We start from the raw sequence: 18,991 nt of genomic DNA on the forward strand, positions 1-18,991 counted from the left end.
AGAATTTTAAAATACGGTCAGTCTAAAACTACAATTTGTTTCTGTTTATAATTTCAAAATAATTTTCAGATGAAAAGGTGTGTTATTTAAGGGAGATTTAGATGTCGTTTCTAGCACATCCCACAGCCACCTGATGACTTCCTCGTTTCTTTGTCGCTCTCGTATTGATGATTTTCAAAATTTTTCTCCCCATAAGCATTTATTATGGAATGATAATGCGATCGTCTATTGCAGGAATTTGAGCAACAACAAAATTATTAGAATATTTAACCTCCACTCCACATCAGGTAACTCCGTACCCTTACCGTACCTCTTTTAAATCACTCTGTTGCCCTTATGACATTCATTACACACATGCATGCGCATACACACACACACACACACATAGCGAGTGCTATATTCTTTTATAGAGAGCGAGAAAGTTCGGCATGAGAAAATGAAACAGACAGATAAACGAGAGAAGGGGAAAGAGAGAGAGTGAATGCCGCCATTTTATTGTATTCTACATTCTAAAACACTTGTAATTCGCATTTAAAGAAAAAAATTTGGATCTTTACCTTTTGACCGGCAGATTTAGAAAATAATCTTTTGTAACTAAACACTTTCAAACTTCGTATACTGGTAGAATGTGTCATATAAAACATCTTTTACTCTTAACGTTTTTGAGAAAAGTTTATGTTTACGAAGTTATTTCATGTTAAAGTTCTCGTATTTCGGTAATTTCAACCAATCAATGACGTGTATCCAGCTGAAGAAAATTACTGCCGTTGTTTGTCAACAACTATCGGCAGTGTATATTTCGTTTGTCAGTGTTATTTATAACATCGTTCATGCGTTTGTACTGGTTTTAGCTTTAAGGGTTAGGGTTGGGGTTTTAGGGTTAGAGTTACAGAAAAATGAAGAAATTGGAGGGGTAGGGGGCAAAAAAGTCTTTCTGAAAATAGTAGCTGAAAAACAGGAAAAAAGAAAACTAAAAGCAGTAGAAATGCACGAACGATTATGGTGGTGCCATGAAGTAAACATGCTTCAGATACACTCGTTTATTCATACAAACCTAACTGAGATGAAATATGTCATAAATAACAGTGACAAACGAAATATACACAGCTGGAAGTTGTTGTTGACAAACAACAACAGTAATTTTTATGCAGCTGAATACACGTCATTGATTGGTTGAAATTACCGAAATACGAGAACTTTAACACGAAATAACTTCGTAAACATGAACTTTTCTCAAAAACATTAAGAGCAAAAGACGTTTTATATGACACATTCTACCAGTATACGAAGTTTGAAACTGTTTAGTTACAAAAAATCATTCTCTAAATCTACCGGTAAAGATCCAAAATTCTTATCCCTTTTAATTTTAGGATGGACGTTCTTTTCGTTATTTTTTGTCTGCTTTAGCCACGAACTCTTACTGTGCAGTCTTCAAAATTACTTGTTACATTATTTGAAATATGTTTTCTATTAATTGTTCCTTAATATGTTAACCTATTTTTTCTTGCTATTCGTTTGTGCAATTTGTTTTTGTGTCGTCTTTTCACTTCATTTAGTATTGCAATATCTCGTACCGTGTTTGTGTCTGGTACCATTTTCAATGAGCAAATATGGCTAGCACATGTTAGTAAAATTTATAAAAACAAATCTTTTTCTTTCTACTTGATGGTATTGGAGGTAGGCCTTCCTCTGATAACTATATCCTTCAAGAAAAAGTTAATTTACATATTGTACAACCGATGTTTCTCGCCACTTTGGGTTACCTAAGTGGATATATCTGCACAAAATTTTATTATTGTGAACTGTGGAAAGCAGTATTACTCCACAGATTCAAAAGCACAAAAAACTCTCCTTACGCCGCGCGAGAAGTGGAGACACTTATTGCAAAAGATGGCTTTTCATATTTTTTTTAATTTTTATTCAAATATCTCTTAAATGTCTCTTTACAGAGCCACTTTTGGAGATGGATCCGAAAACTGTACCTGCAGAAGATTCTGAAAAGTATTGCAGAAGCAGAAAATACCACTTCTTTTTTTCTTTTGTTTCTTTTTTTATCCCTGGTCGGACGATTTCATATTTATCAGGATAAAATTTATTGCTAAACATATCGGATCCTTATTCACCATTTGTGCTTAATTACAAAAAATCTAAAAGCATGATGACCAGATATTTTTAACGGTGTAACAGAATATATTATTATTTCAAATTACATTTCGTCCTGAATTCAACTTTAATTTTCAAGGAATTTATTAGAGACTGTTGATACGTTTGGAAGATAAAAACGGAAAGTGTATTAATTTAGTATAGAATGTTCAAAAACCAATTTAACCAGTTAGAGATATTTTGCAAAGTTCGCGAGCAACATTGGAGTACTGTTCATGTATTTGGTATGCTGTTACTGCTATAACATAAAAGGGTTATTGATCTTCGACTCGACTGATTACCAGACAACCATTCACTACACCTTCGAGCTCTGATTAACTGACAAAAATCAAATCACAAAAAACTTTTCAACCACTGGTTCAAATACATCTGATTGATTGACTAATATTCTATCATCAACACATTTCAATTACAAGCTTATAGACGAGTTATTTTTCTCGTTCTGTATGCCTGATCTCCAAACTTCTCTCTAAACATTAGCTTCAAGGTTCATCCAAGACTTGGACCACGGGCTATACGTCCCCTGCCCAATTCAAGATCACAACATACATGTACACTGCAACATAATTTCTTTTCCTCAACAGGCCCTGCCCTATTTAACATTGTCCCGAGGGAGATCAAAGAGGAAAAGGATCCCATCAACTTTAAACAGAGTCTGGATAGATTCCTTCAAAGAATACCAGATAAGCCACCCATAATTGGATACAACTCACCCAACAAGAACTCACTACTTGAACAAAACTGGATACAACTCACCCAACAAGAACTCACTACTTGAACAAAACTTGACTTAAACAAAACTTGACTTAAATAGGATTCGAATAATCCTATCAGGTGGTGCTATTAAGTTAGACATGGCCTGGACCAATCTTTGGTCGAAACATATCTAAGTTTATCTAAGTCTAAACACATCGCTGCCATTTCATTCCCAGAACAACAACACATCTTTCAGAATCTTCTCATTGGTTATATATTACTCTGAAAAGGCCATAAACAACTTCTTTTCACAGATTTAATAATAATAAGAAGAAGAAGAATGACAACAACAATCTGAGCCAAAAGGGAGCCTATAGTCGTTCTACCAATGAGAAATAACCGAACCATCTTTAGAAAATGACACCGTTCCAAAATTACTAAATGCGAAAAAATAACAAACAGAAAAAATTAAAACAGACAGATGATCACGTATTGAACGATCTTTATTTGTTGGATTTAGACTGACCTTCGGCTTAAACATCAATAATTTGGTCTCAGTTCTGTTGAGTTCTATGGTGTTCGCCACATTTATGTAGACAGAGGGGAAATATCTATTGCAAGTGATGCACACAGGAGTTCTGCTTTTAATGGAATCAAGAATTTCGGTGTCCAGTAATGCAAAAATCTCAATTCTTCTATCACCGCATCAATCTGAAAACATCGCAACTTTCAATAAGCTATAGATTTACGTCAGTATTTTTATTCTAATTATCTGAATTTAATATTGTAGCCCTTTTAAGAAGCATATTATAGCACCATCAACTTCAGAATTGATAGGAATGCATCTAGACACACAACATTAAAATTTCTAAAGCCATTCTAAATATCATAGACAAAATTTTCCAAGTGAAGAACAAGACCAAATCGAAAGAACATAAATATCAATACACGATACAATATTTATATAGATAACAACAACAGCAACAAATAATGGCTTCTATTGATGAACGTATCAAGTCATATGTAATTTCCATATTAACTATATTCATGATGTGCCAATTTCTGTTGGCAATTCTAGCATCCCAAAGAACTCCCGTTGGCACTCTCTCTTTCAGTTACAGGAACACACAGGCGATATTTCAGGGTGAGTACATAGTCTCATATTTTATGGGAATTTGACATGTAAGCCCAATGTAGAATGCGCGCACCCCTCCACACACACACGCACTCACACTCACACACACATACTCTCATACACACAAAACACACGCACAACACACATAAAACACATGCATACGTACATACACACACATACACAAAACATACGCACATGCACACAACACACACACATACACACACAACACACAAAACACACACAAAACATTCACACACGCCACACAGACAAGGTCTTCCATATTTAAGGAGCTAGACGTCAGGTTTATTTAGCTAGGGCTGTAGCAGATAGGAAAATATCTGCCTATGTCGTACAGGGTGAAGATCAGACTTGAGGTGTCCCGGATTGCTAGACAGTATGTCAGAGAGAATCGAGATGTTGTGGCAGAGGTGTGTGCACGGATGGATAATGGTATGCTTGTACTTAGTGATTCTGACAAGAAAGAGGCATGGAAGAGTTGCTATACAAGGCTATTAAATGTGGAGAATGAATATCATAAAGGGAATCTCCCACGTGTGAACCTAACAAAGGAACTATCTATCTTAGTATGGTAGATAAGACAAAGATATGAAAACAGGGAAAGCATCTGGACCATCTGGAGTCACTGGTGAGACCCTCAAAATATCTGGTAGAGTAGGAATACGGATTTTTCAAATCCACATGCACCAAATACACATAAGACATCCCCAAAATATCTGGTAGGGTAGGATACGGGTTAGCCAAACTCAAATGCACCAAATACACATAAGTCACACACTAACAGAAAGCACCAGTTTCTGCCCATAAGGTAACCCATGATATAAACACACACACACACACACAGCTTATGTCCACACAAACATTTGAACTCTATAAACAAATCATCTGTGGTTGTACGAGAAGAAACTGTCAAACCCTCATACGTCGTCTAACGACGGGAGAGTCCATCATATGTATATGTAAACATTTATATATATATATATAAATATACATACATATATATACATACATATTTTATATATTGTTATTTCGCACGTTCGAATAGCGTGCTTTCGACAATAACGTACCTCTACTCAACAACCGAACTCTCACTTCCGACGATTCGACTCAACAGAACTCGACGTCTAGTCTACACACCGTTTCTTTATTTTGGCTCTACGGCCATAACATAGAGGGGATAGCACAAGACAAAGCAATACATTGGACTAAATGAAAGTACATTTCGGATGAATTATGAATATAATTTAAATGGGTAGTTCCATTTCACTGTTTTTTAAATTACAGTTTTAATTTACCGTCTTGTGTCTTTTCCTTAACACAAAATTACAACAAATGCTGTATTAATTCGTCAAAAAATACAACGTGCGGCAGCTCATCGTATCTATACTGAAATTGTGTTATTTCAACACTTTTTTTTCTAAATAGTTCTACTATCCACTCCCCTCTTTCTCTCTCCAACAGCATACCCTTCTTACCTTCAAGGTTTCCCATTTTCACTCTGATTATATTTTTCATTTTTGTTACTCTCTTTTCAATTTCGACCCTTTTTTTTCATATAGTACGAGGATTCTTAAGTGTTTCCCTGTAGGTTTCGTTCTCTGATATCCTTTACCACTCTCTTCGTCCGTCATAAATGTCTCTGTCTCTTTCGTTTCCTTTCTTCTTTCGCACTCCTTCTTCCTTGCTCGTTGAAGGCGACGGTTCGTGCGTTCGCATTTCACTTGGTTTTTCATTTGGTTTTTCATTTTGTCTCTTTTCTTTCTTATCCTTCTCTTCGTTTGTCTTTCTTTTTTTTCTCCTTGGGGCTTTTTGGTGGTGGTTCTAATTTCTTTTCACCACCGTAAATGGTTCCTCCATTTTTTCTTCCTCTACGGCTGTACTCTCTTCTTGAATTTCTTTTTCTGTTATTTCCTCATCGTGTTTCTGGGAACACTTGGCTTTCATGTGTCCCCTTACTCCACACAAAAAACATATTGGAAGTGTACCCTCCACAACAATCCTCAATCTAGTCTCATCCGGCAAAACCAGCTCTTCCACAATCTTATGGAGGTCTGGCAGACTTATATGGACTGTCACCTCTAGCCCATATCCCCATCACTTCACCTCCGGAATTTTTGACATTTTCAAAATTTCTGCATCTTCCTCTGTATGGTAGAGTATGGCTGCCACCAGCCAGGTCTCGTCAATTTCAGGAGGAACTCTACCTATCCTTACCAGCTTATCTATCTATCTATCTATCTATCTATCTATCTATCTATCTATCTATCTATCTATCTATATCTATATCTATATATATATATATATATATATATATATTCAGAGAGAGAGAGAGAGTATTGGCCTGTCAGTATGTAATTTGGAGATAACTTGTTCGTTATCAACGACTACGTATGAAGTGTAGGTAATAATATATGTATTTTTTGTTATACTGTTATTTGTTTTATACTCTTGGAGTTAGAGAAAGAGAGAGAGAGAGGGAGAGAGAGAAATAGAAGTGAAGTCAAGATAAAGGAAAAAGAGGTAATTAAGTACAGATATGAGAGCAGCATCCCTTTGTTAAAGATTAGGATTCGAAGTAAGGCGGGGAGAGATATAACTTTGATAACTTTGATGGGTTTCGTCTAGTATAGGCCCAGGCCATTTCTAACTTAATAGCACCACCTGGTGAAGTCTTCTAGTCATATATGGGGCACCATAGCAACGTTAGTAAAGAGTTATTAGTGTTGGAGACATATCCGGGTGTAGAAATTAGTCCGGGAGTTTTTAAAGAAATTTTACCAGTGAACATTTGAATTTTTGGGGATCCGTTTCCGATTTGATGTATTTTGGTATTAGTATTAAAGAGAGCTGGACCTGTTGAGGTAAAGTAATTGTGACGTTATGTTGCTATGTGTACCGAGTTCGATTTTTTGTAGTGGGCGGATAGCACGGGGGCCAAGTCCTGGATGGATTTTAAAATTGATGCCAATATCATTTGTACAATATTGATAGAATATTTTCCACGTAACACAAATGATGTAGAGCTCCCGGCGGTCTTGAAGAGAGTAGAGATTGAGTTTTTAGTCGACCCAACTAATCAATACCTCTCATGCTGCCTATCTTTCTTGTGATTGACCTACTTTCATAGAGTTGCTTCGTATCGGGGGACCACAGTATTCAAGGTTGGGTAGGGCAAAACTAGAGTAGAGAAGGATGATGGTGTAGGCATCTCCAGCTCGGAAAGTTCTCAGAATCCAGAAGCACATCTTACGGGCCAAGTCAACCTTGCTGTTTACATGAAAACTCCAGCTTAGATTGTTATGAACAATTACTTCAAGGTCTCTGGTGAGTCATGGTCCAGAGAGTTAATGGTAGTATCACGTACGAATGTTTTTTTTTCTCTGATAAACGAATATATTCATCTTCTGTTATCTTTTCGTTGCCATATATGTGTGTGTGCGTGTGTGTGTGTGTGTGTGTGTGTGTGTGTATGTATGTATGTATGTGTATATATATATATATATATATATGTCTATGACACTTATCTAATTGCACCTCAAAGGCGGTGAGCTGGCAGAAACGTTAGCACGCCGGGCGAAATGCGTAGCCGTATTTCGTCTGCCGCTACGTTCTGAGTTCAAATTCCGCCGAGGTCGACTTTGCCTTTCATCCTTTCGGGGTCGATAAATAAAGTACCAGTTACGCACTGGGGTCGATGTAATCGACTTAATCCCTTTGTCTGTCCTTGTTTGTCCCTTCTATGTTTAGCCCCTTGTGGGCAGTAAGGAAATATATATATATATATATATTATATATATATATAATGGACTCTTGGACTCTCTCGTCGTGTTCAACGCACGGAGGCCAAGGAATTTTACATTTTTCTCTTTTTCTTTTCTTTTATCAAGTTGATCTTGATAAAAAGTGAAGTGAACAAATCCTTTGAGCAACCCACACAGGTATTTGTTTAAAGTGACAATGGTTTTTATGGGAACATTTATTCGTTTTGGTATTACTGATAATAACACGTGTACCAAAAGACTGATGAACAATAGAACACGGATGGCCGTTTCATCGTCCTTTGACATGTCCTGTTTTTCCTTCCGCTAGCTGTCTAATAATCACTCTTCTCACCCAGCAAGTTTGATGGGGGTTGCTGGTTACATTCATACATACATATATATATAATATATATATATATATATACTTTGATACTTTGATACTTTGATAGGTTTCGGCCATTATTGTCCCAGGCCATGTCTAACTTAATAGCACCACCTGGTGAAGTCTTTCAAGTCAGAATTTGGGCACTATGGCCCACTCAAGTAGAGAGTTATTGCTTACAGAGACATATCCGGGTGTAGGGGGTTTATCCGGGATTTCTTGAAGGAATCTGTCCAAAGACTTCTTGAACCCTATAGGGTCAGTTCTGTTTTAATGTGTTTTGGTGTAATGTTAAAGAGAGCGGGGCCAATTGAGGTGAAATAATTGTGCCGTACTGTGTTATGAGATGAGAGTGCGATTTTTGTTTTGGGCGGATGGCACGGGGCCCAAGCCTTGATGTACCTTAAAGGTGATGCCAACATCATTTGGGCAATGCTGATGGAATATTTTCCACATCATGCAGATGATGTAGCGCTCACGACGACGTTGGAGAGAATAAAGTTTTAGCTTTTCTAGTCGATCCAATAGTCGAGGCTGTCATGCCATCTGTCTTTTTTGTGATTGCCCTTTGAGGTGCTTCAACTTTTATGATACTTTGTATTGTGTGGGGAGAATACAGTGGACAACAGTATTCAAGGTGGGGTCGGGCAAAAGTGGAGAAGAGAAGGATAATGGTGTGGATATCTCTCGACTGGAAAGTTCTGAGAATCCAGGATCACATTCTGCGGGCCATGTCAACTTTGGTGTTTATATGAGTGGCCCAGCTTATGTTGTTGTCCACAATTACTCCCAAGTCTCTGATGTTGTTGGACGCCACGAGAGTTTCACCTGAAGGAAGGGAGTATGGGAGTTTCAGGGCATCCTCTTTAATAATAACAAAATAATAAATAAAACATATGCATATATACATACATATATGTACGTACCTACATCTGTATGTATATATACATTCATATATGGGTACAGGACACCTTGTATATATATATATATATATATATATATATATATATCTTATATATATATATATATGGGTACAGGACACCTTGTATATATATATAGTGCGATTTTTGTTTTGGCGGATGGCACGGGGCCCAAGCCTTGGATGTACCTTAAAGGTGATGCCAACAAAACCAAAAAAGAGAACAATTAAAAACCCTTCCCTACATCTCTACACACAACCACTCAACAATGAGGCCTTCAACACACCATACTACAAAGCACAGCCCTACTAAAGGAGACCCAAAGATGAACCGGATCCTCGAAACACACACCATCATTAAAAGTAAACGGCAACCAAAATCCTTGAAAAGGTTTTAACCCAAGCTACACTGCACTCAACATCAACCACAAAACCAGCAGTTAGAAAATGTGGAAGGCCAACTGCGGAATCTGTGTCATCTTGAAAGAAGGATCAGAATTTATACTGGAACAAGGCCACCAGTTCACCATTAGAACAAACTTCACCTGCGCATCAGAAAACTTATTTACGTCATAACATGCGCAGGCTGCAATAGGCAGTATATAGGCCATAAAAAAATAGCTTACGTAACAGGATGGCGGTGCATAAATCACAAATTAGAACCCTGATTACCGCAAAATACCGGTCAGCGGACACATAGATAGATGTGCTGGAAATGTAAATCCGAAATTTACAACTAACCCGCTCTATAAATTCAGTGACAACGCAACCTTCACACAACGCCAAAATAAAGAACTATATTTCATAAAAAATTTAGACCAAGTTTAAACACCCTGGGCCAGGAATACTAAAACAAAAGATAAGTCCTCCGAAAAGGAGAACCAAATTTCACCACGGCCGCTACTTCAAACAGACACTCACTCTGACGGAAATATGCCTTAGTAAAAAAGGAAAAAAATTCTTTCGTGCAAATCTGACCCTGATACATACGATACAGCTAAGGGTCAGACCCGATTCTGATTGGTCAACAAGTTGATGACGTCTAGCTCTGCTAGAATGGACAGGATACAAACAGGGGACAGTCATTAGTCAGAATATTGATGACGTCCTTTTCTGCTTGAATAGTCACCTAACAAGTACAGACAGGGGGCAGATCTAATGTAGCTATAAGTCGTGATTGGGCAGAATCTGGATGACGTCCCGCTATGCTTGACTAACGAAGCGACTGGTCAAGACAGGAAACAACAAGAGGGAGTTATAATGCAGCGATTGGTCAAAATAATGATGACGTCCCGTTCCACTTGGTTAAAGCCACCTAACGAAACGATTGGTCAAAACATTGATGACGTCACGCTACGCTAGATTGACCACCTAACAGGCATTATAAAACCGAGCATTTCACAAAAAACCTCACTAGAACCACCCAGCGAACTTCCACCATGGGTCATCACAATTGCTTAAGGTAAAAATGAATTCCTCGCTCTTTCGGAAACATCAATCTTCTGTATTGACCGCTTTCCACCACTTTGATCTGTTTTTTGTATTGAATACGTATCGCCACCGTGGGCCACTGCATCGAACACTTTGAACATATACTTCAAACTATATATCAACTATACATGAACTATATATCAACTATACATGAACTCTAAGATGTCTGACTCCGTTGTGTATTATAAATGAATTTCTTGTGTTTGACGGCATGAGCTGTCTCTTTTATATATAACTTTTTTGATAAGGTTCATTTCAGGAACTGAAACATGTTATAATGTATATTAAAAAAATTAAAAATTGTATAATACAGCAGCATTTTCGAACTTCATTTTTTACAAATATATATATATATATATATATACATGCATATATATCATATGTAATACACATATACAAATACACGTGTGTGTGTGTGTGTGTGTGTGTGTGCAGACAGTCGGCCAGACAGACAGATAGATTGATATATTTATATGTATGTATATGTATATATACATTCATATCTAATGCTTCATTTCCCTTTCTGTTTCTTTGTAGATGATTTCACTTACAAAACGAATGACATTGACTGTAAGAAAGTATTTTCGGGTGATGAAAAGGAAATAAAACGATGCTTAAAATTTGACAAAAAATACGAGGCGATTACATTAAAGACTTACATGAATTGGACTCTTAACTGTGAAAAATTCCGACAGGAACGTCATTACGACAAATACATCGTGAGCGTGGCTGAGGAAGGATTTCCCATCGCCTACTCAATTGTGTTTCACAAAGACTTGGAACAATTGGAAAGGTTACTCCGTAGTATCTATCGCCGACACAATGTCTATTGCTTGCATGTGGACAAGAAAGCCAATAAGGAATTCATGTTAGCGGTTAAGGCTCTTGCAAACTGTTTCGATAATGTATTTATAGCATCTAAACTAGAGACTATTGTTTATGCTTCAATGAGTCGACTTCAGGCTGACTTTAACTGCCTGCAGGATTTGTTGAAAACCAAAACGCGATGGAAATATCTTATCAATCTTTGTGGTCAAAGTTTCCCGTTAAAAACTAATTCCGAAATAGTCAAAATCCTGAAGATATATAATGGTTCTAATGATATAGAAGGATTGACAAATGGAAAAGCATTACTGAGTCGTTCCAAATTCAAATACAAGATAATCAAAAAGAACAAAACACGGGATGAACTTATATTGGTCAAAACGAAAATACGTCAGCCAGATCCACCTCATAAAATCCGTCTAGTTAAAGGTAGCGCATATGGAGTGTTTTCCAGGGATTTCGTGCACTATGTGAGCACGAGCAATATATCCAAGAATTTTCAGAAATGGGTCGCCGATGTGTACAGTCCTGATGAGTTCTTCTGGTCAACATTACATCATGCTGCTTTCAACCCGCATCTTAATGTTCCTGGATCCTACAGTGGTAAGACATGCTGTTTACTTTTGATGAAAATTATTGCGAATCCTTACCGTTTTATCATTATTTAGATTTATGTATGTAGTAGCATCCTATGTCTGTTTACAGTTGATATACCTATATTTAAAGGCTAGAAGTACCCAACTGGAAGCAGTTTCATAAATATTAGATATTGTGTAAATGTGTGTGACTTAATGAGATACTGCGGGATAGTACACCCGGGGCTTTATTTTGCCTCACAGATAAGTAGCATCGATTGTAATTGATGATAAATTCAAACATCTGTAGGTAGGTGTATGTATGAATGAGAAGGAACGTAATTTTAGTGGGTTGCAGTTTAGAAGAATGAATGGAGGATGTGTTTACCGCGAATTATAAAAGGTTAGAATAGTAAGTCTGATGAGAAGAGAAACTGATATGTGTATCGATGTGGTTTTTTATTTAGGCTTTTTGGAAGGCTCAGTGACTGCTCAAGGCTTAACAATAGATCCTAGTCTTTGAGAAGACACAAACTGGGCCAAGAAAAGTATTAAAAACATTAGAATATATTCAATACTAGCAATTGATATGTGCATTCTATTTTAAGAGATCACAACCTAGTGCAAAAACAGGAAAGAGAAAACAAACAGAAAGGGCTGCTAAGCCTAAACGAGGTTGTGTTGGCGAACACGAAGAAACAAGCTTGGACAGGGGACAGACAAGAATACGTCTTCCTTGTCCAGCTGCAACAGGAAGAAAGTATGAAACAGAAGTTAAAAGAAAAAGAAAAATGTCCGATGGTCACGTAGGAGCAACGTGAGCAAAGGAGGAAGAGTGATGAAGAGATAGTGACAGACAGAGAACTGTAAAGGGGAGAGGTAAAAATTTGGAGATAAAATAAGAGAGAAAAAGAGAGGGAGAATGGAAGATAAACGAATAAGAGGTAGAAAGAGAGAAACGAAAGAGTAAAAGGATAGAATAGTGGGAGAAAAGGAGGTAAAAGAATAAGAGAAACAAACGGAGAAAACGAATGAGTAAGAGGATTGAATAGTGGGAGAAGAGGCAAAAGAATAAGAGAAAGGAAGAGAGAAAAACGAAAGAGTAATAGGAAGAATAGAGAGTGGGTGGAAGGGGGAGAGCAGGAATTCTTCGCTTGCATATTTTGAATTTGTTGGCACTGTTAGTTTGAACGGTTCTTCTGAGGTGAAAAGTCGCCAAAAGGGTATGCTCCTACTTTCAGTGTTTCCAAATCCGAATTAAGAAATTTTGGGCTGACGAAAGAAATGTCGAATTGTATTTGGCTGATCTAGAAACGTACGTTCTCAAATAATCTTTGCATTTGTGATTTTTTAATGTTTTTACCCCCATACCTTCGTGGGTTATTTTGAGTAAACACTATCTGAGAGAAATTTTCTTTAAGTATTAGAAATGGCTAAAAAATCTTTTTTTGGCTGCTATTTCTAATGAGTTCAGTATGTGGCAAAGTAATTTATTTTACTAAGCCCTTTTATACAATGTAATATATAGATATATATATATAGATATATATACGACGGGCTTCTTTCAGTTTCCGTCTACCAAATCCATTCACAAGACTTTGGTTGGCCCGAGGCTATAGTAGAAGACACTTGCCCAAGGTGCCACGCAGACTGGACCCAGAACTATGTGGTTCGTAAGCAAGCTACTTACCAAACAGCCACTACTACCCCTATGTATATATATATGGCCAGATAACTGAAGAGATGGTGTTGTTGATTTCCACTTCGGCATCCGAGACTCAGAGTTTTATCTTGGCTATTGAATAATTGTCACATATTAATTTACAGATATGTATATATACTCTTTTACTTGTTTCAGTCATTTGACTGCGGCCATGCTGGAGCACCGCCTTTAGTCGAGCAAATCGACCCCGGGACTTATTCTTTGTAAGCCCAGTACTTATTCTATCGGTCTCTTTTGCCGAATCGCTAAATGACGGAGACGTAAACACACCAGCATCAGTTGTCAAGCAATGCTAGGGGGACAAACACAGACACACAAACACATACATATATATATATACATATATACGACAGGCTTCTTTCAGTTTCCGTCTACCAAATCCACTCACAAGGCATTGGTCGGCCCGGGGCTATAGCAGAAGACACTTGCCCAAGATGCCACGCAGTGGGACTGAACCCGGAACCATGTGGCTGGTTAGCAAGCTACTTACCACACAGCCACTCCTGCGCCTATAAATATATATCACGTGATCGACCAGACCATCAGATGTTTACCCCAGTGTGACTTTGATGGCATGAACTGCTCTCTCACTCAATAATAATAATAATAATAATAATAATAATAATAATAATAATAATAATAATAATAATAATATAAAGAGTATAGAGACTTGTTTATCCGCAAAATTTATTTTACAGTTTTATACAACATATAATGACCTGTACGTGTTCCCACTAGTCAGGCTACTTGCGATTGCAGATACAACCTGGCACTATTATTGGTGCAGCTTATTCAGGATCCTTCCGTCTGGTCAGTCTCGAAGTATGTATGTATGTATGTATGTATGTGTGTGTGTATATATATATATATATATATATATATATATATCACGTGATCACGTGACCGACCAGGCCATCAGATGTTGCTACACATCGCTGGTCACAATGCGTTCGCATTGTTTTAGCCTTCGAATGACGCCACCCCGCTGGCTAAGCGAGCAGGCCAACAGAAGAAAGAGTGAGAGGAAGAGTGGTGAAAGAGTACGCAGAGTAGATGAAACTATGGCGACTGAAGAAGGGGAATTTTCCTTGTGTTATTTGTCCTGTACTCTTTTTTTTTTGTTTAAGAAAAATGTCCAGTTCCTTGGTTTTGTGTTTATGTTTTCGTTTCTTGTTGTGTTCGACATTTTTTTTGTGTCCTGTACCCATATATGCGTGTATATATACATGTAGAGGTAGGTACGTACATATATGTATATATATATATATACAAATTCCAGTTGGGACACAATTTTGTCTTAAAAATAACTTCATCTGCGCATCAAAGAATTTACTTTATGCCATAAGGTGTGAAGGGTTCCACAAAGATTACATAGGGCAAACGAGCATTACCCTCAGAGAAAGGATAACAGTCCACCGCCAACAATTGAGGGATCCCACCACAAGACAGATACCACTTGGTGGGCACTTAGATCTCTGTGCACAAAACACGTCCCCCAAATTCCTAGTTTTCCCACTATATCAATGCTCGGACAACATCACTGACCAAACACAAATAAATAATCTTATTCAAAAATACAGACCACTACTCAATATACTCTAATATACCCCCCAGGTACACACCCAAAACAAACACATACAGATGTACAAAATCACACACACACAAATATAAGGCAAACCTCCGACGCATACACACGTATATACATATACACACACGCACAAACACATATGCCCACACTAGAGCACAACCCACACACATCCCAAGATAAAGCACGTACATATATACACTTGTAATACGATTCACACACACACATACACATATACGTAAATACATACATGTACACACCTACACTCACCACCCCGAAAATTACAAATCACATTCACACAAAACACACACACATATATATATATATATGCATATGTTTTATTTATTAATATATATATATATACAAATTCCAGTTGGGACACAATTTTGTCTTAAAAATAACTTCATCTGCGCATCAAAGAATTTACTTTATGCCATAAGGTGTGAAGGGTTCCACAAAGATTACATAGGGCAAACGAGCATTACCCTCAGAGAAAGGATAACAGTCCACCGCCAACAATTGAGGGATCCCACCACAAGACAGATACCACTTGGTGGGCACTTAGATCTCTGTGCACAAAACACGTCCCCCAAATTCCTAGTTTTCCCACTATATCAATGCTCGGACAACATCACTGACCAAACACAAATAAATAATCTTATTCAAAAATACAGACCACTACTCAATATACTCTAATATACCCCCCAGGTACACACCCAAAACAAACACATACAGATGTACAAAATCACACACACACAAATATAAGGCAAACCTCCGACGCATACACACGTATATACATATACACACACGCACAAACACAATATGCCCACACTAGAGCACAAACCCACACACATCCCAAGATAAAGCACGTACATATATACACTTGTAATACGATTCACACACACACATACACATATACGTAAATACATACATGTACACACCTACACTCACCACCCCGAAAATTACAAATCACATTCACACAAACACACCCACACATACAGATACACACACAAACACGCGAATACAACACAACCCACACAAACACACACGCATACATGCACACATATCTACACACACACAGTCTCAAAAGAAAACACACACACATATACACACAATACAATCCCAACAATCACAACAAACACTCACAAACACACATACACACAAGCATGCACACACAATGGCACACCTCCATGACAAATACAAGACACAGAGACACACTCACACAAACACACTCACAGATATACACACACACTGCACTAACAATACAAACAAATCACTCACAAATACGGAACACACACGTGCACGCACACACACATACACAAACGCATACTCAGTACCAACATACACAAAACGCACATGCACACACATTCATACCACCAGGATAAACCCAAGACACACGGACACACACAGAACCCCTGATAAATACAACACACTCACACACACATACACATCCACACATGCCCACACACACATTTACACCCTCATGCACACGTACGGTTGCTCACACACATACACACTACAAGGACAATTAAAACAACACAAACATACTCAGGCAGAGGCACACACGCACTCACGTACACACACATAACATTCCCGCCAACACAAAACACACAAACATACACACGCACGCACACAGACGCACACATACATATGCACCCTCACACATACATACGGCTATTCACACACACTCCTACGCCTATGTTACTTATATGTTAATTACCATTTCTATACAGTATTCTTTAATTCATATCCACATGATTTACCGATCTATTAGATTGTCTTTTTCTGGGTTTGTGTACTTGTCTGTTAGCGAAATTATATGTATAAAGTACACATGCGTGTAAGAGAGACTCTAAGAGAAAAAGGGTATGTGAGAGAGAGCAGTAAATGGCTGTAGATGGCTATTTTAATTAAATCGTATCTCAGTAGAGTGCACTGGATTTTTAATGAGCCGGACGGTTATTCGCAACATCGGTGAATATTTTATTCACTTTTCCCTATTTCAGAGACGAAGAACTCATGTTCGAACATGTGGCTAGCTGCGATTGCGCACCAATGAAAAGATCCCAAAAGGCTGAAATGAATTTGGCGGTCTCACCGGCTGTTGCTAGGACGAATTTTGGTCTCTCACTGGTATTTATTGTGTTTTTGATACAGCAAGACCATATGAGATTTTATCTCAGGACAAATACTGAAATAACTGGTATATCAACAGTCAGTATTAAGTATAATACATATATGGCGCTCTCTCTCTCTCTCTCTCGTGTACGCGCACGCGCACGTGACGTGTATTTATGTATGCAGGTGTGTATCAACATGAATTTATATCTCTCTTTCAGGACATCCTGAATCCAAATTATGGCTTGCTTCTTACTCGGCTTGGAAAGGTGTTGATCGTTGCTATGGTAAATGGGTACGTGGTGTGTGCGTATTTTCATCAAAAGATCTCCCGAATATTTTCAAGAAGAACCACCTCTTTGCTAATAAATTTTACCTCCATTTTAACCCAACAGCTATTGAATGTTTGGAAGAAATACTGCATAATCGAACAGTAACACAAGCCGCATTCAATGATACTTTTTACAGACACTTGAAGTTTATTAACTCTTAAAATTACACCTCAGAAAATTTCGACATGGCTTTAGTTTACGAACCGAAGAAAAGTCGGAAAAGTGAACGGTTCTAAAATCTGGTAACGGCCGCTGTGCCTTGTTTATTAATTACCCTTATATTTTATTCGGTTTTGTCCAGTTTTGATGTAAATATTGAAATAATGTTATAAGGGATCTTTTCTGCTTGGCTGTGAAGGTCAATTTCTGGTAAAATTGATTTCCTATTCAGTGTGATGATACACATTTATAGGCTAATCAATGCCATGAAAATCATTTTCGCCATACATCAATAAATAAAAAGTTATTAGCTATTAAAGTTTGAAAAATTTGGGTAGTTTTTTGCCAATCGTAAGCCAGACACATTCATACTCGTTTCCATAATAACAAGCCGAACATGAGAACTCTTTTGTCTGCGAAAAAGCACATGTTGACAAATATATTGAAACCGCTTGTTGACGGTGGGTTCTGTTGTTTCACCCACCTGGAAATTTAACCGATCTGCTTGATTTGGGTGTTATACCCAAAAGAAAGAAGCATTTTATGAGTACAAGAAAACGTGGTTGGAATATGTATTGACGATGTTAGCGCCAAAGATGCATGGAGTCTGTGTCAGTGAGGAAAGACACATGGCTTTGAAAGTAGCACCCTTCCTCTTAGGACTGTAGTGCTTTTCCTTTACTCATGTCTGGTTTTGTGTTGAAGAACTGAGGGTGAACCATTGCTCAGCTGCTGATTATAACAGCTATGTTCAGGAAGTACGTGCAGAGGACCTGGGTAGATTGTTGAGATCGGTGAAACAGTCTTCTCATGACGTAAGTACAATTGAGGAAGAGTGCTATCCGAGCAGTGGTTTTTAGGAGGAGGGTGTTGCGAGACCAGACAGGTTTTTCTTTATATGGTGCCATGTCGGAATCGTGACACACTGGAAGAATGCATACGTCATTCGATTCTTTCAGGAACCACAATTTCCAGTGATTTGTGGAGGGCGTACTCTCACATTCCTGAAATTGATGGTTAAAATTTTAAGCATAGAACGGTGAACTACAGCGTTAGGTTTGTTAACTCGAAAGATGATACTCACACACAAGTGGCGAGTACATGGGCCT

The 18,991-nt window shown here is 37.8% G+C and overlaps 1 protein-coding gene across 3 annotated transcripts; it reads left to right on the forward strand.

Moving 5' to 3' along the window:
* Nucleotides 1-2,948: 2,948 nt before the first annotated feature.
* LOC115214166 (beta-1,3-galactosyl-O-glycosyl-glycoprotein beta-1,6-N-acetylglucosaminyltransferase 4-like) lies at nt 2,949-17,915 on the forward strand. Of its 3 annotated transcripts, none has more exons than XR_005000012.1 (4): nt 2,949-4,003; nt 11,103-11,993; nt 17,280-17,487; nt 17,613-17,749. XR_005000012.1 is itself a non-coding variant. In XM_029783249.2 (3 exons), the coding sequence occupies exons 1-3, from the start codon at nt 3,850-3,852 to the stop codon at nt 17,882-17,884; spliced, it is 1,317 nt and encodes a 438-aa protein (XP_029639109.1). In that variant the 5' UTR covers nt 2,949-3,849; the 3' UTR covers nt 17,885-17,915. The 3 variants fall into 3 exon arrangements, 1 of the variants encoding a protein (XP_029639109.1); XR_005000013.1 differs by having other exon boundaries at nt 17,280-17,406; nt 17,613-17,695; XM_029783249.2 differs by lacking the exon at nt 17,280-17,487 and having other exon boundaries at nt 17,613-17,915.
* The last annotated feature ends 1,076 nt before the right edge of the window (nt 17,916-18,991 follow it).

This window comes from Octopus sinensis, linkage group LG7 (assembly GCF_006345805.1).
Source record: "Octopus sinensis linkage group LG7, ASM634580v1, whole genome shotgun sequence".
Taxonomy (NCBI): Eukaryota; Metazoa; Mollusca; class Cephalopoda; order Octopoda; family Octopodidae; genus Octopus; species Octopus sinensis.

Bases quoted from the DNA above. Each gene is read 5' to 3' on its own strand.
- LOC115214166 (XM_029783249.2), top strand. From the start codon at position 3,850: ATGGCTTCTATTGATGAACGTATCAAGTCATATGTAATTTCCATATTA. The intron at 4,004-11,102 runs GTGAGTACATAG...GTTTCTTTGTAG, and splicing joins CACACAGGCGATATTTCAGG to ATGATTTCACTTACAAAACG. The intron at 11,994-17,612 runs GTAAGACATGCT...TCTCTCTTTCAG, and splicing joins TGTTCCTGGATCCTACAGTG to GACATCCTGAATCCAAATTA.